At 43.1% G+C, this 21,925-nt stretch overlaps 2 protein-coding genes across 3 annotated transcripts; one reads left to right on the forward strand and one right to left on the reverse strand.

The window, feature by feature from the left end:
• Positions 1–1,187: 1,187 nt before the first annotated feature.
• srp72 (signal recognition particle 72) lies at positions 1,188–11,220 on the reverse strand. Of its 2 annotated transcripts, XM_029659929.2 has the most exons (19): positions 11,084–11,220; positions 10,238–10,358; positions 9,959–10,082; positions 7,970–8,113; positions 7,738–7,849; positions 7,591–7,622; positions 7,344–7,468; positions 7,162–7,219; positions 6,878–7,009; positions 6,626–6,754; positions 5,998–6,070; positions 5,690–5,754; positions 5,487–5,582; positions 4,726–4,829; positions 4,542–4,619; positions 4,203–4,340; positions 4,069–4,109; positions 3,778–3,937; positions 1,188–1,980 (listed from the first exon to the last, which is right to left on the reverse strand). In XM_029659929.2, exons 1-19 carry the CDS (start codon positions 11,193–11,195, stop codon positions 1,788–1,790), a joined length of 2,037 nt encoding a protein of 678 aa, XP_029515789.2. In that variant the 5' UTR covers positions 11,196–11,220; the 3' UTR covers positions 1,188–1,787. The 2 variants fall into 2 exon arrangements, with proteins under 2 accessions (XP_029515789.2, XP_029515792.2); XM_029659932.2 differs by lacking the exons at positions 9,959–10,082; positions 10,238–10,358 and having other exon boundaries at positions 11,084–11,218.
• Positions 11,221–11,564: 344 nt separating this feature from the next.
• Positions 11,565–16,901, forward strand: LOC115129514 (leptin receptor overlapping transcript-like 1). The gene is made up of 4 exons (XM_029659933.2): positions 11,565–11,682; positions 12,480–12,555; positions 12,672–12,858; positions 13,193–16,901. Exons 1-4 carry the CDS (start codon positions 11,667–11,669, stop codon positions 13,307–13,309), a joined length of 396 nt encoding a protein of 131 aa, XP_029515793.1. The 5' UTR covers positions 11,565–11,666; the 3' UTR covers positions 13,310–16,901.
• The last annotated feature ends 5,024 nt before the right edge of the window (positions 16,902–21,925 follow it).

The raw sequence follows: 21,925 nt of genomic DNA on the forward strand, positions 1-21,925 counted from the left end.
ATTAATTAAATAGTTTTTTTCCATTATGAATCTACACACAATACCCCTTAATGACATAGCTAAAACAGGTTTAGACATTTTTGCCAAAAACTGAAATATCACATTTACATAAGTATTCAGACCCTTTACTCAGTACTTTGTTGAAGCACCTTTGCAAGTGATTACAGCCGAGTCTACTTGGGTATGATGCTACAAGCTTGGCACACCTGTATTTGGAGAGTTTCTCCTATTCTTCTCTGCAGATCCTCTCAAGCCCTGTCAGGTTGGATGTGGAGTGTCGCTGCACAGCCATTTTCAGGTCTCTCCAGAGATGTTAAATCACATTCAAGTCCGGGCTCTGGCTGGGCCACTCAAGGACATTCAGAGACTTGGCCCGAAGCCACTCCTGCATTGTCCTGTTGGAAGGTGAACCATCGCCCTAGTCTGCTGTCCTGAACAGGTTTTCATCAAGGATTTCTCTGTACTTTGCGCCGTTCATCTTTCCCTCGATCCTGACTAGTCTCCCAGTCCCTGCCACTGAAAAACATCCCCACAGCATGATGCTGCCACCACCATTCTTCACCGTAGAGATACTGCCAGGTTTCCTCCAGACGTGACACTTGGCATTCAGGTCAAAGAGTTCAATCTGGGTTTCATCCGATCAGAGAATCTTGTTTTTCATGGTCTGAGAGTCCTTTAGGTGCCTTTTGACAAACTCCAAGCGGGCTGTCATATGCCTTTTTTTTTACTAAGGAGTGGCTTCCGTCTGGCTATTCTACAATAAAGGCCTGATTGGTGGAGTGCTGCAGAGATGGGTTGTCTTTCTGGAAGGTTCTCCTCTGGAGCTCTGTCAGAGTGACGATCAGGTTCTTGGTCACCTCCCTGACCAAGGCCTTTCTCCCCCGATTGTGAAGTTTGGCCAGGCAGCTAGCTCTAGGAAGAGTCTTGGTGGTTCCAATAAAATGTTGAAAGTCATGGGGTCTGAATACTTTCCATTAGCACTGTATATACACATCATTGATGGGTCGGCAGGTAGCCTAGTGGTTAGAGTGTTGGACTAGTAACAGAGGTTGCAAGATCAAATCCCTGAGCTGACAAGGTAAAAATCTGTCGAATAACAATTTGTTCTTACCTGACTTGGTTAGTTAAATAAAGGTAAAATAAAAATTGAGAAAACTTTCCAAAGACAAAATTAACACAAAGATCCGTTTCAGTTAAGGAAGCCTATTTATTAAGACATAACAATGGGACACACATTTTGGCCAAAATCGTTTGCTTTCATCATTTTCCTTAAAACAATACGCAAATGACTGCTACCCAATAATAATTAAAAAATTGTCTTTTTACTTTAAACCAATGCAGGAAAGAAATATATACTAACTTTTGCATACAAAGCTTGCCTCTTCAGTGGGCAACTCAAGGAAATTAGTTTACGGTCAAAGAACATTTTTCAAAAACTCAGGCTCAGAAACAACAGTAAATTTCCTCTGCACAGAAGATACAAATTATGACTAGAGAACCCACTTGCCTACAACAAACAAATAAGGTCTCTGGCCATTTAAATTAGTTCTCTGACAATTGTTTCTGTGTAAAAAATCTAAGCGTGAAAGAACCAGGCAGGGAATTGATGCCCATTACTCAATTCATCGCATCCTATTCAACAACTACAAATTGGACAATGTTTGTGGTCAAAAAAAAAAAAGAACAGGCTAATCAACTTAAATGACAAAGCACATGATTCTGTGAGTTCCGGGCCGTGTGGTGGTGGTTGCCTATGTGTTGCTCCATATCTGTAGCGTTCTTCCAGTCTACCAGCCACTCTTGCTTCCTTTTTTCTTCTTCTGAGGGGCCTTCTTGCGGGCCCCTGGCCCTGCGGTAGCGGGCTTCTGCTGTCGTGGAGGGACCACGTTGCTGGCAGCGGGGGCCGAGGTGGAGGCAGAGGCTTGGGCTGACCCTGGCCGGGGGGAGGTGGGGGGGCTGCTGGCAGTCTTACTGGCATCCCTGGAAACACAGAAGAATGTGTTACCGACCAAATGCAACAGTACAGGTAAAAAGTAAAGCTGTGACAATACCAGTATTACATTTTTTTTTCCATTGAAGAAAATGAAAACACGAAGCAGCCCAACTCTTTGGTCCTTTAAAAACCTGCTGTAAGTAAAATTGTGTGCCATAGCTAGGAACATAATGACTCTGGATGACAACATAATAATTATGTTTGTTTCCAACATTAGGGCGGTTTAACTATACAGTCGTGGCCTGTCATTGAGAATGACACAAATATTAATTTTCACAAAGTCTGCTGCCTCAGTTTGTATGATGGCAATTTGCATATACTCCAGAATGTTTGAATGATTCTCTCGTTAACACAGGTGTGAGTGTTGACGAGGACAAGGCTGGAGATCACGCTGTCATGCAGATTGAGTTTGAATAACAGACTGGAAGCTTCAAAAGGAGGGTGGTGCTTGGAATCATTGTTCTTCCTCTGTCAACCATGGTTACCTGCGAGGAAACACGTGCCGTCATCATTGCTTTGCACAAAAAGGGCTTCGCAGGAAAGGATATTGCTGCCAGTAAGATTGTACCTAAATCAACCATTTATCGGATCATCAAGAACTTCAAGGATAGCAGTTCAAATGTTGTGAAGAAGGTTTCAGGGCGCCCAAGAAAGTCCAGCAAGCTCCAGGACCGTCTCCTAAAGTTGATTTAGCTGTGGGATCGGGGCACCACCAGTACAGAGCTTGCTCAGGAATGGTAGCAGGCAGGTGTGAGTGCATCTGCACGCACAGTGAGGCAAACTCTTTTGGAGGATGGCCTGGTGTCAAGAAGAGAAGCAAAGAAGCCACTTCTCTCCAGGAAAAACATCAGGGACAGACTGATATTCTGCAAAAGGTTAAATAAATAAATAAATAAAAAGTCATTTTCTCTGATGAATCCCCTTTCCGATTGTTTGGGGCATCCGGAAAAAAGCTTGTTCGGAGAAGACAGGGTGAGTGCTACCATCAGTCCTGTGTCATGCCAACAGTAAAGCATCATGAGACCATTCATGTGTGGGGTTGCTTCTCAGCCAAGGGAGTGGGCTCACTCACAATTTTGCCTAAGAACACAGCCATGAATAAAGAACGGTACCAACACATCCTCCGAGAGCAACTTCTCCCAACCATGGTTTGGTAACCAACAATGCCTTTTCCAGCATGATGGAGCACCTTGCCATAAGGCAAAAGTGCTAACTAAGTGGCTCGGGGAACAAAAAATATATTTTGGGTCCATCGCCAGGAAACTCCCCAGACCTTAATCCCATTGAGAACTTGTGGTAATCCTCAAGAGGCGGGTGGACAAACAAAAACCCACAAAGTCGGATAAACTCCAAGCATTGATTATGCAAGAATGGGCTGCCATCAGTCAGGATGTGGCCCAGAAGTTCATTGACAGCATGCCAGGGCAGATTGCAGAGGTCTTGAAAAGAAGGGTCAACACTGCAAATATTGACTCTCTGAACCAACTTCATGTAATTGTCAATAAAACATTTGACACTTATGAAATGCTTGTAATTATACTTGAGTATTCCATTGTAACATCTGACAAAAATATCTAAAGACACTGAAGCAGAAAATGTTGAAAATTAATATGTGTGTCATTCTCAAAACTTTTGGCCACGACTGTATATAAAAAGGTCCCACATGAACAAATCGGGAATCAGACAGGTCTGTGTTGATTTTTCCTGAATTAAACTATTAGACTCATATATATTAAGTGTTAGTGGAAGTGACCAACAATAAGAGACACGGATGCATTACTCACAGGTCGGATGCAGCTCCTGACGTGGCCCCCTGCGTGCCTTTTCCCACTTGTTCCTTCTTCTTGCCCTTCTTCCTGCCCCGGTAGTAGGTGCGCTCTCTCATGGGCAGCCATCTCTCCGGGTCAGGGTTCGCTGTTGGGTCGTAGTTCTTGGGCAGTTTGCCTAAACAGAGGCAGGAGAAAAAAAGTGATTCCCCATCCCATTCAGAGATGCTGACTTTATTTAAATCAGATAAAACAATTATTTGGGTTACACAGCATGCAGATATTCACATACAACACAACTTGCAATACCCTTCTTTTTCTTCTTCTTCTTCTTTTTAACATCCCCCTGGCTGTGGAGAGAGATAATAATGATAGTGAGAGAAAGCCAGAACAGGTAGTATGCAGCTTAATTAAGTGTTTTAAAAAGCTTCAAGTCTCCTCACCCTTGTTCTTTGGGTGGGTTCTCCCCTGTTACTTTAGCAGCCTTCTTTCTGACATAGTTGGCTCCGTGAGAGTTCTCCAGCTCATCTACGTCCACGTTGAACGACATGCTTTCAGGGGAGGGGAGGTGCTTGCTGAGGCTGGGACAAATGGCTAAGGATATAACATGCCTTTCCATTTACTACCCAGTTCTATGTACTTTAATGATAACAATGGGTATAAAAATATTTAGAAAATGCCTTGACTGTGAATTTAAAACTGCACTAATCAGCGATAGTCATTCAAATATTCAGATTCATACTTATGTGTAGTTTAAAATACTGAGAGCAAAGAAAGGATACGACTTGGCTTTATCTTGATCCACCAAAGAATAAGCCGAGATAAGTTGTGCCAAAGTGTGGATGTCATTGGTGTTTTGCCTGTGGAGCGAGAGGGGGACTAGTTATTACATTGAATATCAAGCCTAGAGCAAGCAAAACATTCACCAGCATCACCCCCGCACAACAGAAACAGAACATTGCTCACTTCCACAGTTGTTCCAGGTCACTGATGGCTTCCTTTTTCCGTCCGTACTTCAGCTTGAAATCAGCGGCCTCTCGTACGAGCGCCAGGTGAACAGATGAACCAGGCTGGGATGGCAGAAGACAACAGTTGACAAGTAAGTGCGCTACTATGGCATCACATTTTCAAAGTTACATCGACTTCATAATGAATCTAAAAAGGTGCCCGCCTACTTATACCCCTTTCATACATAGGAAGCTGCTAGTAACGGGTCGATAGCGACAGTTGATAACCTTTCAGACATTTTTTAAAAAGGGCATCATCAGAAGCATCTGACTTTTCCAAGCAGAATTCTGCTCCTGCATAGGATGTTCAGTATTGTTCCCCTGACAACAATAAACGTTGCTGATTGATGTGTTTTTATGTTAGGGTACATAGATGTGTTTTCTTTCTACTAAATGTATTGTTAAGTCATTGTATTTAACGAACGTCAAAGTACTTTTCTTAGGAGCGAGTGGTCTGCGTGCAGGCAGCAGGGTGGGCACAGGCAGCACGAGATCATTTGATTGACAGTTCTGGTAGCCTAATGATGGACGTTAGTCCTGCTTCAGAAGTGGAATTCCTTTACTGACAAGTTAAATGTCCGTTCAGTGGCACTTCAAAACTATCTGCAGAGGTTTCGTGGTGGCATTTAAAAAGCCATAGTGTACCCTTTCAGACAAACGAACATGCCATAGCAGAGGTGCTTTCAAGCCGTCACATTCCATGTCAAATGGGTATAATACCTGTTCAGATTGGTAGTACTGAATAGCTTGGCTGAAGACATCAATTGCGCTGTCGATGTCCTCTTCGTGGCTGTACATTGATACCAGAGCTGAGATCTGTGAAACAATGTCAATTTCTTAGTCTTATGATCCTTGTAATGTTTGTTCAGAAAATGTTACATCTATGATTAGATTAAGAGCAATAGAAGAGTATAAAAACTAACCATCCCTTGTTTGTGCTTGAAATCTTCGATCGACCTCAAGATGTCACATGCTTTTGTAACGTGACCTTTGCAGAAGACACCGATACATTTATTTATTATGAGGTTAACTTGTAGTCTGTCATATGCGCAAACAGAATTAAATGCTGCCAAAACAAATTTATTAAATGCTGCCAAAACAAATGAAAAGATAACAGTACCAGGCATCAGTAAAGGCAATGTTTAGCACTAATCTAATCCAATTTATCTTCAATAGGCTTATTTTTGGGGGGTTTTACCCAGTGACAAAAGGGATTTGGAAAGAAGTTTACCTTGAGTCAAATAGAGTTGTGCCATCGTCAATTTGATACCAGATGCACTGTCTGGGTGCTGGTCTGAGAAACGCTTTAAAAACAAAATCACACAGTTAGCATTATACTTGCAGGATAAGGAAGATATTTAGTTTTTGTGTGCACACTTTTTACCCCCCTTTATGCCTAATTTTGTGATATCCAAATGATTAGTTACAGTCTTGTCCCATCACTGCAACTCCCGCACAGACATCGGGTGAGGCGATGGGGTGAGACGATGGTCGAGAGCCATGCGTCCTCCGAAACATGACCCTGCAAAGCTGCACTGCTTCTTGACACACTGCTCGCTTAACCCGGAAGCAAGAAGCACCACTGTATCTGAGGAAACACCGTCCAACATGGCCAAACCCTCCCCTGACCCAGACGATGCTGGGCCAATTGTGCACCGCCTCATGGGTCTCCCGTTCGCAGCCAGCTGCGACACAGCCCCGGATCAAACCCGGATCTGTAGTGATGCCTCTAGCACTGCGATGCAGTGCCTTAGATCACTGCGCCACTCCGAAAGCTTTTCCTTTGCCTCCCATGTCTTATTTATATTCATACATCAACTACACTTATCTCAAGTTAGGATTTGGCCCACAGTGAGTACCTGAAGCAGCTCTATGGCCTTCGAGTGTTGCTTCTCTCTGCACAGCTGAGCCACCTGGATCAAAACTGGCCGCGGGTGGCCTGGGTTCTGGGACTGGAGGCCTGACGTCAGCTTTCTGCACTGGTCCGCCTGTGGGGTATAATGTAACGCACGTCATCAATGACTGTTTGGAATACCAATCTAACCTATTCAGACTGTGTATAACTACGTGTAAAAATACAACTGAAGAGTTAATGAACTCAAATCCGATACCTGGTTAGTGTACATAGCCAACAGGGCTTTGTTGAATTCAATGGCCTGCAGCTGCTTCTTGGCCAGCTTGTACTCAACGCCATCGGCATTTGTCAGTTTCACCTTCTTCTTAGAGTCAAACACGTTTTGGTCCTGTGGGAGAAAAAAGGGATATGAGCAACAGCTCTGGCCCAGGATCAAAACCATGGGTTCAAACAATAGGAGAACATGGTCAATAACAGCAAAGCCTGTTTCAATGTTTAGTCGTTCCTAGCAGTACAGGGAATGTTCATGCACGTACCCACCTTGTTAATCGTAATGATGTTGTTAGCAGTCACAGCTAGAAGTCCCACATCTGACGGCCTAGGATTCAACAAAAAAATTAATGAGACACCTCTTCCGCTATTCTCTTCCTGTGCCTACAATTACACATCAGCTACAATGGAATGTAATGGCTCAATTGATTCCACTTTGGAGGAACACTCACTTGAGCTTGATGACTTGGTTATAGAGCTGCAGCGCCTCCTCTGTCCGACCCTGTAACTGCATAATGTAGGCCATCTGGGAGTGGATGACAGCCAGCTCCGACTCAACGTCCTCCTCAGTTATATCCTGCACGAACCAGACAAGCCAATTACGATTCAAAACATGAAAAAAAAGTTGGTGACATTTCTGTATGTACGCTCAGACATGACATTGTGGGCATATTTATTTCACAGGCATAGAGCACTCACCGAATCCTCTGAGAAGAAAACCCGACAAAGCTCTGGAAAAAAAAAAGAAGTTTTTTATTGTCAACATTAACCACAAAATGGCTGGACAAAAACCTTAAGTGCTACATTATGTAGCAGGATGAATTGCAATATGTCTGTGGCCCTGACCTTCTGCTTCCTGTAGTTTGTTCAGAGCCTCCGTGAGCTGGCCTCGACCAATTAGAGTGCAGGCAGCGTTGTAGCTCAGCTCATATGTAGTCTCAGACAGGCCAAGATCATCCTGCAAAAACAGGGTGGAATGACATTTGGGAAGATTAAGGATGCCAGGGCTTCAATAACCAAGTGTCTCAGAGGACCATTATAAATAGAAGTCTGTTCTAATTGTGTGCAGAAGACCCACCGGAGAAGCCTTCTCCCATGTGCTCATAGCAGCCACCACTGCTGATAGGTTGGTCTTCCTCTCCTCTTCGTATTCATCCTGGGAGTTCCTGATCAGGTCCGTGTAGACAGCCTTGCACTCATCATAGCGCTCCATACGGTACAGCTAAGGTGAGAACAAAAGGGGAGGCCAGGGTTGTCACCAGTTACCACAATTGATTTAATAAGTCTCACGCTAAGGATATACTGCTTTCCAGAGAACAGGTTCAAATACCTGTCATTCGCGTGAAGAAAAGGAGGAGAGACCGAGGGAGAAGGTTGGGATGCTTTTTTAGGATTCGTAGGAGAGTAAGTAAATCACCACTACCATCAGGTCTATTGGCAAACGTGCAATCACTGGAAAACAAACTCAAAACCCGGGGCGTGTACTCAGAGCATGCGAAGACCAACTAGCAAGTGTCTTCACTGACATTTTCAACCTCGCTGTGACCGAGTCTGCAATACCCACGTTTCAAGCAGACCACCATAGTCCCTGTGCCCAAGAATGCGAAGGTAACCTGCCTAAATGACTAACACACCGTAGCACTCACATCGGTAGCCATGAAACCCTAGACGCACTCCAACTCACATACCATCCCAACAGATCCACAGATGACGCAATCTCAATCCATACTGCCCTTTCCCACCTGGACAAAAGGAACACCCATGTGAGAATGCTGTTCAGTTCCAACACCATCGTGCCCACAAAGCTCAACACTAAGCGAAGAACCCTTGGACTAAACACCTCCCACTGCAACTGGATCCTGAACTTCCTGACGGGCTGCCCCCAGGTGGTAAGGGTAGGCAACAACACATCTGTCACACTGATCCTCAACACCAGTTCCCTCAGGGGTGTGTGCTTAGTCCACTCCTGTACTCCTTGTTCACCCACAACTGCGTGGAAAAGCACAACACCAACACCATCATTAAGTTCTGATGACAACAGTGGTAGGCCCGATCATTGACAACTATGAGACAGCCTATAGGGAAGAGGTCAAAGACCTGTCAGTGTGGTGCCAGGACAACAACCTCTCCCTCAATGTGAGCAAGACAAAGGAGATGACCGTGGACTACACAAAAAGGAGTGCCAAACAGCACCCCATTTACATAAATGAGATTCAAGTGGAGCGGGTGGAGAGTTTCAAGTTCCTTGGTGTCCACATCAACAAACTATCAAGGTCCAAACACACCAAGACAGTTGTGAAGAGGGCATGACAACACCTTTTCCCCCTCGGGAGACAAATTATTTGGCATCGGTCCACAGATCCTCAAAATGTTCTGCACCATCAAGAGCATTATGACCAGTTGCATCACCGCCTGGTATGGCAAATGCTCTGTGTCTGACCATAAAGCGCTAGAGGGTAGTGCGTACAGCCCAATACATCACTGGGGCCAAGCTTCTTGCCATCCAGGACCATTATACCAGGCGGTGTCAGAGGAAGACCCCAAAAAGGGTCAAACCCTCAGTCACACAAGTCAGCTTCTACACCCAAGCCACAAGACTGCTAAACAATTAATCAAATGGCCACCCAGACCATCCCCTTGTTTTACACTGCTGCTACTCTCTGTTTATCATCTATGCATTGTCACTTTACCTCTAACTACATGTACAAATTACCTCGACTAACCTGTACCCCCGCACATCTACTCGGTACCGGGCCCCCTGTATATATAGCCTTATTATTGTTATGTAATTCTACTGTGTTACTTTTTATTTTTACTTTATTTTAGTAAATATTTTCTTAACTCTATTTCTTGAACTGCATTGTTGGTTAGGGGCTTGTGAGTGAGCATTTCACAGTGACAAATACAATTTGATAATTATTACTTTGTGGCTGAGGTAACTAGTGATGACCTGAGGCCAGTACATTGGGCCAGTTTACAGTGGCTGGCAGGATTATCCACTGAAGGGTAGACAGCCAAGCAGCGTTAACAACAACTCATGTAATGTCTTATTTTCAAAAAGTCTTACCACTTGGCCATAGAGTTCCTTGAGCTTGTCTGTTTGTTCTGAAACACTTTCAATTGTCTTCAGGGCACTTTCAACTCTGTTCAATCGGTACTCACAGTAGGCCTTTTCAAACACAATAAGCTCACTGAGAAAGAACAAAAAAACAAGTGTTCAACATTGTAAAAGGGTACAACCAGGAATTTCTCTGACCAAGTCAAGTACTTATACATTTTGATAATCTTGTAGCAATGCAAAATCTAACAATATGTCATTTATAGTCATTTGTCATATTCAACATACCTGCCAAGTACTTTTGAATAAGTGTTCATGACATTCAGTGCCTCTTTGAAACTGCAATTCTGCACTAGGCAAACTATTTTACAGTGAAGGGCTGTCACGTCTTCCTTGACTTCATGCAAAACTGTGGAAGAAATTCACTTCGGGATTACAATTTACATTAAAATGTATACCTTTTCTTCAGGTCAACCCTAGCAAACTAGTTATCTACAACGTAATAACATCTCAATTTGAAGTGCACATGGAAAAAATATTTTTTGCTCAAATCTAGTAATCACAGTTTCCTGGTAGATACGGTATGATGGGGCGGCAGGTAGCCTAACGTTAATGGTCAGAGCGCTGGGACAGCCCGAGCTGGTAAAAATCTGTCGTTCTGCCCCTGAACAACGCAGTTAAGCCACTGTTCCCCGGTAGGCCGTCATTGTAAATAAGATGCATTTCTTAACTGACTTGCCTAGTTAAATAAAGGTTAAATAAAATAAAGTGATAACTAAGCGTCTAGCACGGTAGTTGCTATAGTGTGGCTAAGCTAGTAGTTAGCTAATTGGGACACGTCACAGTGTTGAATAATTCATATTGGTCAAAATGTGATATTACTGTCCTCAACAACATCTACGCTCGACTCCGACTCGTCAGTTGGCAAAATTACTCAAATATAAACAGAAACTAGTTAGCAATTGGCTTGAGTAACGTATAGTTGCATATTTCTGCTATTTCTGTTATCGCTTTAGCTAAGTGCTAACAGCTGTAGCTAGCTGTGTTAGCCAACTGCCTAACAAACTAGTCAGCCCTTAAACAATAGCTCATAGCTTGACAGTTACAAACATGTGAACAAGAGCAAAATCCTACTTTTGTTGACAGCTTTGAGGCCCCGAGTGAAGTCTCCATTCTGTCCACAGCGATTCACTTCAGTCCACAGCGAAGCAACGGAGCCTCCTCCACTCGACATGTTTCGCTGCATGCGAAACTGTAGCCGGAAGCAAAATGTGCTTCTTCCGGGTTGATAGAATCACAACTGTACCTAAAGAAAACAAAACAAGTGAGGAATCCCCATGCATTTACAAAGACAAACATCACAATACAGCATAATACACTAGCTTATAAAATCTTTGTCAATACAAATGGCATTGATATTAACAGAGTATTAAGAATAAACTCTCTCATCAACACAAGGATAATGAGCTAATGTATAGATACTGATACAGGGTGGGGTTTAAGCATACAAATGCATAAGTCAGATGATTTTGTCTGCGATAAATTGATTATTGTCTGTTTATTCAAAGACACATTTCTTGTTTTGGGTGACGGGTTTCGCGCATGCGCGATGCTAGCTACAGACAAGCTCTTTGAAATCGTTTGCACGGACTGTTTGATCCAGTAGCAAGGGTGTGTTGTTGTCGTGGACTGGGTGACAACTTTATGTCTTACAGAAATGGCCGGAATTAAAGGTGAGGAAGTTACTATCATACTTTAAGATAATACATAAACTGGATTGCAACAAAAGTAATAAATCACACACACACATATATAAACGCTGAAAGGATGCATGTGCTGCTAGCTATTAAGCTAACAACTGAGTACTAGCTAGTTAGCCGGCTAAGCTAACGTCTACTAGCTTTGACAGGCCGACAAATAGTGGTGTAGCTAGCTGTCTAAATAAATATTTTAACGCTTAGCTAGCTACATATCAACGAGAGATGAAGCAGTATAGCTATTGTTAGCTAGCTTGGCACCAGGCTAGTTCTGGTAGCGTAGTTTCGAATGGTCAACTAAGCTAGCTAGCTAATGATTGCCATTCTGAATCAATAAAATCCACGTTAGAAACGATTTGTGTTCCGGCCAAATCTGTGTTGTTATTAATTGGTTGTTATGTCAAGCTAGGCAATGAGGATAGCGCTAACTAAGAATGCTATCAAGCTATGCAACGATGACTTCAAGCTAAGATTAGCTATACTTCGACAGCAATTGCATTGTCTCTCCTCACCAACTAGCTAGCTATAGCATTGTCTCAATCCTCACCAGCTAGCTAGCTATTAGCTAAATAACATGACATCCTGCATGTTTACAAATCAAACGATAATAATAGCACCTAGTCACCAATTCACATAATAAATGGAAGCTGAAAATAATCAGCATCCCCTCGCCCAAGCATTAGGCCAACGGTCAAATGATCAATTATGACCAAAGGATTTAGTCTTACACACACACACACAGCTGCTTAGTTTCTTTTACCACTCCTTTCCAGCTCTGATCAGCCTGTCCTTTGGTGGGGCCATTGGACTCATGTTCCTGATGCTAGGATGTGCCCTTCCAGTGTATGAGTAAGTATCTCCCATCATATTCAACCTGACTGTCATGATGCAGGCCTTTGTAATATGATGCCGCCCAGATTTAGTATTCTTCCAGTCATAATTGCTGGGAACTTCTCTCTTCACAGTAAATACTGGCCCTTGTTCCTCCTCTTCTTCTACATCCTCGCCCCAATCCCTTACGGCATCTCCCGGAGAATTGTTGACGACACAGACTCGGCAAGCAACGCCTGCAAAGAGCTGGCTTTATTTCTCACAACAGGCATAGTGGTTTCAGCTTTCGGCCTGCCAATAATTTTCGCCAGAGCCGATGTTGTAAGTACACATTTTTGGGATTTTTGCATGTGTAGGCTAAGTGGTGTTTGGCAACACTTTGCACTTATACCTGTGCAGTTACAACATTGCGTTAGCTTCGCTGTTAAAGTAATTGCTTTCTATTTGCGTGCATTTTTCTTGTTACACAAATGGAATAAGGACCATTCCTTTTAAATCTTATAGGCTACCATTTGTGTAATAACAATACATGCTCCATTACTAAATAACAGTTTAAAAAGGACTTTGTTTTGCTCAGTCCAAACTACAGATTGAAAGTGTGCAATGCAGAATTTTGTAACGTGCGGACTGAATTATTAATGTTTGTTGTTTACAGATTGCCTGGGGAGCATGTGCGCTTGTGTTAACAGGCAATGTAGTGATCTTCGCAACCATTCTGGGATTCTTCTTGGTCTTCGGATCAAACGACGACTTTAGTTGGCAGCAGTGGTAAAATTGGGAGCGTGAGGTGGGGGACTAAGTCTGAACTGTTTATATTACTAGAATTGTTATTATTATTGTCATTATGATTACTATTATTGTTGTTTGTTGTATATTTATGACCGCCCATCCACAGACACATTAAACCAGTGCAATAATTTGATTTAACTGTCATGCGGAACGTCAGACTGACTTCAGGTGGATGTGCTGACTTTCATATGTACTTTTTGTTTGCTCCATATTTGAGTCTTCTCCATTCATGTACTGTACAGGCGTATCTTTTGAGAATCAAAATCTTTATAATGTTGAAATCTAAAAGTCCATCTTATCTGTAAAAATGTCAAACTTAATGTAAACCTGGACTCAGATTGACCTATGGGAGGGATTGTGATTGTCTGAAAGGTGGAAGCTTTTCCTGTGACAAAGATATCTAACTGACAAATGTTGTTACTCCTTTGGGATTGACGGTGTACAATAGCGTGCTGGTCAGTCTTGAGGAAAGTTTCTCCCTCCAAGTGCAGACAGCACAGGATATTTTGTATGGAGTATGTGTTGTTTTTGAAGAGCATATTGAAAGCTGTGAGCTTTAGTCTCTCAGATTGAAACCTTTCAATACTAACGTACATACAGCGTACATTGATATAATACATTATACAATGCACTGTCACCTATTGCAGTGATCAATTCTAATGACTCAGCTATTCAAATACGTTCATTTGATACTGGCCTCTTGTGCTTTGTTGTTTGGCCTAGTGTAGCATATTCTGTTCCTTTTGAAAAATGTCTAGAAATCATTGTAACCCAGTGTCGTCTTTTCTCTCTAAAACAAAGTCGGCATCGATTTGTTGGAGCAAGGTTTAGAAATCATCAAAAACCAGGATTAGGGCTAGCCGGTTGAATCATGGCCAATTTAAGATCTAGGCTACTTATAACCATGGGTAATACTGCTAGGCCTGGATTTACCAGGTATTCTATTGGTTTCTATACCTGGAGTAGGAAACAAAGGCTGCACTGTAATTATGTTTCAAAGATAAATGTGGACGAACCCCAGTGTTTACCGAGTCACATCCTGTCTTGGCCTATATTTTGTATAGCTGCACTAAAATGCAACCTCGTCCTCTTGTTGAAGGAAATGAGCTCGCCGTATAGACCAAAACTAGTTTTTAATGTGTTTTTTGTATGCCTGCATTGGGTGTGCTGATACCATACATTCTCCCAGTGTAGTTTGTCATTAGTTAAAGGTCTCAGTGAACAGTGTGTTGCAGCTTTGGAGTTTGTTACATTTAACTGCATTAGTCATAGCTAACCAAGGTATTAAGCAGCTGTCACCCCATCTGCACTGGTTTGTTCATCTGGGTGGAAGGATTGAGTGTTTATGATCTCTTTTCTTTTGCGGGAGGAGCAGTTATCTTTGTGAAAAGTGGTCTCTGGAGAGAAGCGCTCATGAATCTGTTATCTCTTTGTGTCACTCAGTTTGTCCTTCTTATTTCCAGTCTTCCAGAGACCACAACCTCAGTGAAGATAGTGATTGTATTAATTGTATCATAATGAAAACAACTTTTGCACCTTTTTGAGTTTAGCTGAACTTTTAAATAATATTTATTACCTTAATTAACAAAGGTAATGTCACAGCAAATGGCATTTGGTGTTTTTATATTTTTATGTAAGTCAAATTGGAACATACATCAAAACAAATAATCAGATATACAGTACAAGTCAAACGTTTGGACACACCTACTCATTCAAGGGTTTTTCTTTAATTTGTACTGTTTTCTACATTGTAGAATAATAGTGAAGACATCAAAACTATGAAATAACACATGTAATCATGTAGTAACCAAAAAAGTTTTATATTTACTTGTTTATTTGAGATTCTTCAAAGTATCCACCCTTTGCATTGATGACAGCTTTGCACACTTGGCATTCTCTCAACCAGCTTTATGAGGTAGTCACCTGGAATGCATTTCAATTAACAGGTGTGCCTTATTTGTGGAATTTCTTTCCTTCTTAATGTGTTTGAGCCAATCAGTTGTGTTGTGAAAAGGTAGGGTTGGTATACAGAAGATAGACCTATTTGGTAAAAGACCCAAGTCCATATTATGGCAAGACCAGCTCGAATAGGCAAAGAGAAATGACAGTCCGTCATTACTTTGACTGCCCTTCATGTCAATCTGAAAAATTTAAAGAACTTTGAATGTTTCTTCAATTGCAGTTGCAAAAACCATCAAGTGCTACAATGAAACTGGAAAGGTAGAATCAGCTACCTCTGCTGTAGAGGATAAGTTCATTCAAGTGACCAGTCTTAGAAATTGCAGCCCAAATACATTCTGTACATGGTTCAAATAACAGACATATCAAAACATCGACTGTTCAGAGGAGACTGGGTGAATCAGGCCTTCATGGTCGATTTGCTGCAAATAAACCACTACTAAAGGACACCAATAAGAAGATGAGATTTGCTTGGCCCAAGAAACATGAGTAATGGACATTAGACCGGTGGAAATCTGTCCATTGGCCTGATGAGTCCAATTTTTAGATTTTTGGTTCCAACTGTGTCTTTGTGAGACACGAGTAGGTGAACGGGTGATCTCCGCATGTGTGGTCCCCGCCGTTAAGCACAGTGGAGGAGCGATGGTGTGGGGTTGCTTTGCTGGTGACATTGTCAGTCATTTATTTAGAATTCAAGGTACACTTAACCAGCATTTCTACCACAGCATTCTGCAGCGATACACCATCCCATCTGTTTTGCCCTTTGTGGGACAATCGTTTGTTTTTTTCAGCAGGACAATGACCCAAAACACACCTCCAGACTGTGAAAGGGCTATTTGACCAAGAAGGAGAGTGATTTAGTGCTGCATCAGATGACCTGGCCTCCACGATCACCCGACCTCAACCCAATTGAGATGGTTTGGGATGAGTTGGACCAGAGAGTGAAGGAAAAGCAGCCAACAAGTGCTCAGCATATGTGGGAATTCCATCAAGACTGTTGGAAAAGCATTCCTCATGAAGCTGGATGAGAGAATGCAAGAGTTTGCAAACCTGTCATCAAGGCAAAGGGTGGCTACTTTGAAGAATCTCAAAGAAACAATTTTTTTGGTTACTTCATTATTCCATGTGTTATTTCGTAGTTGTGATGTCTTCACTATTATTCTACAGTGTAGAAAATTGTCAAAAAATTAAGAAAACCCTTGAATGAGTAGGTGTGTCCAAACCTTTGACTGATACTGTACATCTATGCCTACAGCAATGTACTGATGGTATATCTACAGTTTTTGGACATCCAAGGTAATCCATACGGTTTTAAACCACAAAATGATTGTAAAAGACCAAGTACTGCATAGTGAAAGTCTGAGAAATGTCCAACAAATTCCAATATAATTCAAAACAAACAAACTGCTGAATCAGGTCATTCTAATCATGGGATGGGTTTGTCACTGATTTCTTTTATGAAAGATATGTTGTTTCACAGACCTGAAATATTTTATTTATTCGTTTTAGCAGACACTGTGTAGATGTCCAATTGCCATTTTCTATCTACGAGTTTTGTGTTCGGAGGCAGAAGTCAGCATGGTGGTTTTCTTTTCTAAATAAATGCAATTTTTGAACATCTTGTCATTGAATTAATTGTTCATCAAACTCCAATATCAACACGTCCTAGTTGCATTCGGTATGAGACTTTTGAAGAGCCTCAGTTATTTAATGGTTCTTCCTTGACTACTGAACCTTCCAATGTCACAAGGATCCAACCATTGACTCTAAACAGTTTATTTGATACGTTCCACACGTGTGTGATGTAAGGTAGTGATTGACGTGTTTATTAACCTCACATGGAAGCAGGTAATCAAGTACTAACAAATGAGGAATAGCTGTGCTTTGTCTCCCCCACCTGGCAAGGAACTGACACATGAAACAAAGCAATACATAAACTGATTCATAGATAAAGTCAGCATAAAATAAACTTCCTCTCACTGTTAACTGCGTTTATTTAAAGCAAACTTAACATGTGTAAATATTTGTATGAACATAAGATTCAACAACTGAGACATAAACTGAACAGGTTCCACAGACATGTGACTAACAGAAATGGAATAATGTGTCCCTGAACAAAGGGGGGGGGGTCAGAATCAAAAGTAACAGTCAGTATCTCTTGTGCCACCAGCTGCATTAAGTACTGCAGTGCATCTCTTCCTTATGGACTGCACCAGATTTGCCAGTTCTTTCTGTGAGATGTTACCCCACTCTTCCACCAAGGCACCTGCAAGTTCCCAGACATATCTGGGGGGAATGGCCCTAGCCCTCACCCTCCGATCCAACAGGTTCCAGACATGCAAAATGGGATTGAGATCCGGGCTCTTCGCTGGCCATGGTAGAATACTGACATTCCTGTCTTACAGGAAATCACGCACAGAACTAGCAGTATGGCTGGTGGCATTGTCATGCTGGAGGGTCATGTCAGGATGAGCCTGCAGGAAGGGTACCACATGAGGGAGGAGGATGTCTTCCCTGTAACACACAGCGTTGAGATTTCCTGCAATGATAACAAGCTCAGTCCGATGATGCTGTGACACACCGCCCCAGACCATGACAAACCCTCCACCTCCAAATCATCCCGCTCCAGAGTGCAGGCCTCGGTGTAACGCTCATTCCTTCGACGATAAATGCGAATCCGACCATCTCCCCTGGTGAGACAAAACCGCGACTCGTCAGTAAAGAGCACTTTTTGCCAGGCCTGTCTGGCCCAGTGACTGCGGGTTTTTGCCCATAGGCAACGTTGTTGCCGGTGATGTCTGGTGAGGACCTGCTTTACAACAGGCCTACAAGCCCTCAGTCCAGCCTCTCAGCCTATTGCTGACAGCCTGAGCACTGATGGGATTGTGCGTTCCTGGTGTACCTCGGGCAGTTGTTGTTGCCATCCTGTACCTGTCCCGCAGGTGTGATGTTCGGATGAACCGATCCTGTATATCCTATCACATTTTACAGTGTTAAAATTCCAAACCTACTGTACAGTGACTGAGAGAATAATTTGAATACGTAAGAGAAAGTTGTCCTCTGATGTGGAGGGATGGTGGTTAAGGGGGAGACAAGATTTCCATTCACAGGGTCATCTTCTTTTTGTACGGCAGTGCTGGAGGGGGAATGCCTGGTGGCCAGTGAGAGAGAGGAGCCTGCAGAATGAGCCGGAGGCTCTGTCCGGACAGCTCTGCCAACAGGAGCAGATCAACATAGCTAATGTTCAAACATGACCAGCTGCTCTACAAGATTTATCATGAACAGGTTCGACATTGTGTACAATTGACGAATAAAGTGATCTTAATTGCATGGATTAGGAATCATTTACTTTTGTATATCTTTCTAAGGGTCTATCTTCATTTCGCAAAACGTAGAAACTCAATGCAAAAATCAATACATTCCGATGCAATCGAAGCTATACAAAATGTCTTGACACATACCTGTCAAATCTGAGTTATTTTCAACTATCAAGTATGGGCTCGCTAGCCACCTTTATCTATAGGTGTTTATGGAAAATACTGGTAACATCTCCAGAATCTGTCTAGTGGATAACGTGAATACTAATGGTGCAATAAAGGGAAATGTCATGAACATTCCTCCCATTTCTGAAAGAGTCTTTACCATAGCATGTGTGGAATACATATCTTTTGTGTTCTTGTCTTTCTGTCTGCGTGGTTTATGTGGCCCTCACCAAGGATCTGGTTGTGTTCTTGCAGCAACGGGTGCATCTTGTGGTGTAAGAGAGCTCCAGAGACGCTGCACTGCTGGGCCTACAGCTGGAACAGGTCCACTCGGAGCTATGGCACTGGCAGAGCTTGAAGGTGCACCTGGAAGGCCTGGTGGAGGAGCTGCATACTGAGGCCCTGCAGAGGGCTGCACTTACGAAGGGGCCTTCAAGCGCAGCTGTACAGGTAGGCCTACACGGCTCTGCACTGTGGGAAATGGCAGGTAAACTGTCTGTGTGTGTGTACCCAACCCCCCTGAATGTTTAACACATAAGACATACTATTTTTTTTTAAATGGCAGCAGTATTAAGCCAGCTGTACAAATGGACATAATGTAGTAAAGCCAGTCTCAGCAAAGACACATAAAAATGTATGAAACTCCTAACTTTTGATTACCATCTCCTGCAAACACAAAGTGAAGCCGTACCCCACTGTTTTAAAAACATGTCGAACATATCTCCAGCTAGTCATATTGTCACACGTCAAAGAAAAACATTTGAGTTTGAATTTGTGATTCTAAGTCAGCGAAAACACACACGCCCTTAAGCATGCTGTGCCGTAATTCGCTGACTTTGAATCCCCCGTTTGGAAAGTTGGCTGGCGGTCAGAATACGTTATCACGTCGTGACTCCAGCGGTACTCTGGCACTATGGGGATGATGGAGAGAGGGGAGTGTCACATGAGCTCAGCTCAAAACCCTTCCTAGAGCTGAAATTCATTGTTTACCCGTGAAAGATAAACTGGGGAATCATAGTCTTCCTAAAAAATAATGTTTTCATGATTGATAGTGCAAGAAAATCACGTCAGCAGGGAGGTAACATGTTGGTTGGATATATTGGCTGTTCCTGCAACATTCAGGAAGGATGCTGCAAAATGAAAATTTTTTTAACACCACATATTAGAAACATCTCTAAATGCAAGTAGCACCGTAATAAATTCACGTTTAACACTTAGAACCACATGCTAATCACTTTAGCCTACGTTAGCTCAACTGTCCGGGGGGGGGCACACCGATCCCATAGAGGTTTTAATAAGTTCACTTTTCAAATCAAATCAAATCAAATTTTATTTGTCACATACACATGGTTAGCAGATGTTAATGCGAGTGTAGCGAAATGCTTGTGCTTCTAGTTCCGACAATGCAGTGATAACCAACAAGTAATCTAACTAACAATTCCAAAACTACTGTCTTATACACAGTGTAAGGGGATAAGGAATATGTACATAAGGATATATGAATGAGTGATGGTACAGAGCAGCATACAGTAGATGGTATCGAGTACAGTATATACATATGAGATGAGTATGTAGACAAAGTAAACAAAGTGGCATAGTTAAAGTGGCTAGTGATACATGTATTACATAAGGATGCAGTCGATGATGTAGAGTACAGTATATACGTATGCATATGAGATGAATAATGTAGGGTAAGTAACATTATATAAGGTAGCATTGTTTAAAGTGGCTAGTGATATATTTACATCATTTCCCATCAATTCCCATTATTAAAGTGGCTGGAGTTGGGTCAGTGTCAATGACAGTGTGTTGGCAGCAGCCACTCAATGTTAGTGGTGGCTGTTTAACAGTCTGATGGCCTTGAGATAGAAGCTGTTTTTCAGTCTCTCGGTCCCAGCTTTGATGCACCTGTACTGACCTCGCCTTCTGGATGATAGCGGGGTGAACAGGCAGTGGTTTGGGTGGTTGATGTCCTTGATGATCTTTATGGCCTTCCTGTAACATCGGGTGGTGTAGGTGTCCTGGAGGGCAGGTAGTTTGCCCCCGGTGATGCGTTGTGCAGACCTCACTACCCTCTGGAGAGCCTTACGGTTGAGGGCGGAGCAGTTGCCGTACCAGGCAGCCCGCCAGGATGCTCTCGATTGTGCATCTGTAGAAGTTTGTGAGTGCTTTTGGTGACAAGCCGAATTTCTTCAGCCTCCTGAGGTTGAAGAGGCGCTGCTGCGCCTTCTTCATGACGCTGTCAGTGTGAGTGGACCAATTCAGTTTGTCTGTGATGTGTATGCCGAGGAACTTAAAACTTGCCTCTCCACTACTGTTCCATCGATGTGGATAGGGGGGTGTTCCCTCTGCTGTTTCCTGAAGTCCACAATCATCTCCTTAGTTTTGTTGACGTTGAGTGTGAGGTTATTTTCCTGACACCACACTCCGAGGGCCCTCACCTCCTCCCTGTAGGCCGTCTCGTCGTTTCGTTGTTGGTAATCAAGCCTACCACTGTTGTGTCGTCCGAAAACTTGATGATTGAGTTGGAGGCGTGCGTGGCCACGCAGTCGTGGGTGAACAGGGAGTACAGGAGAGGGCTCAGAACGCACCCTTGTGGGGCCCCCGTGTTGAGGATCAGTGGGGAGGAGATGTTGTTGCCTACCCTCACCACCTGGGGGCGGCCCGTCAGGAAGTCCAGTACCCAGTTGCACAGGGCGGGGTCGAGACCCAGGGTCTCGAGCTTGATGACGAGCTTGGAGGGTACTATGGTGTTGAATGACGAGCTGTAGTCGATGAACAGCATTCTCACATAGGTATTCCTCTTGTCCAGGTGGGTTAGGGCAGTGTGCAGTGTGGTTGAGATTGCATCGTCTGTGGACCTATTTGGGCGGTAAGCAAATTGGAGTGGGTCTAGGGTGTCAGGTAGGGTGGAGGTGATATGGTCCTTGACTAGTCTCTCAAAGCACTTCATGATGACGGAAGTGAGTGTTACGGGGCGGTAGTCGTTTAGCTCAGTTACCTTAGCTTTCTTGGGAACAGGAACAATGGTGGCCCTCTTGAAGCATGTGGGAACAGCAGACTGGTATAGGGATTGATTGAATATGTCCGTAAACACACCGGCCAGCTGGTCTGCGCATGCTCTGAGGGCGCGGCTGGGGATGCCGTCTGGGCCTGCA

This window comes from Oncorhynchus nerka, linkage group LG5 (genome assembly GCF_034236695.1).
Source record: "Oncorhynchus nerka isolate Pitt River linkage group LG5, Oner_Uvic_2.0, whole genome shotgun sequence".
In the NCBI taxonomy this organism is placed as follows: Eukaryota; Metazoa; Chordata; class Actinopteri; order Salmoniformes; family Salmonidae; genus Oncorhynchus; species Oncorhynchus nerka.

Bases quoted from the DNA above. Each gene is read 5' to 3' on its own strand.
- srp72 (XM_029659929.2), bottom strand. From the start codon at position 11,195: ATGCAGCGAAACATGTCGAGTGGAGGAGGCTCCGTTGCTTCGCTGTGG. The intron at 10,083-10,237 runs GTATGTTGAATA...GTTCTTTCTCAG, and splicing joins TATTCAAAAGTACTTGGCAG to TGAGCTTATTGTGTTTGAAA. The intron at 7,220-7,343 runs GTGAGTGTTCCT...GTTGAATCCTAG, and splicing joins AACCAAGTCATCAAGCTCAA to GCCGTCAGATGTGGGACTTC.
- LOC115129514 (XM_029659933.2), top strand. The intron at 12,556-12,671 runs GTAAGTATCTCC...CTCTCTTCACAG, and splicing joins TGTGCCCTTCCAGTGTATGA to TAAATACTGGCCCTTGTTCC. The intron at 12,859-13,192 runs GTAAGTACACAT...TGTTGTTTACAG, and splicing joins TTTTCGCCAGAGCCGATGTT to ATTGCCTGGGGAGCATGTGC.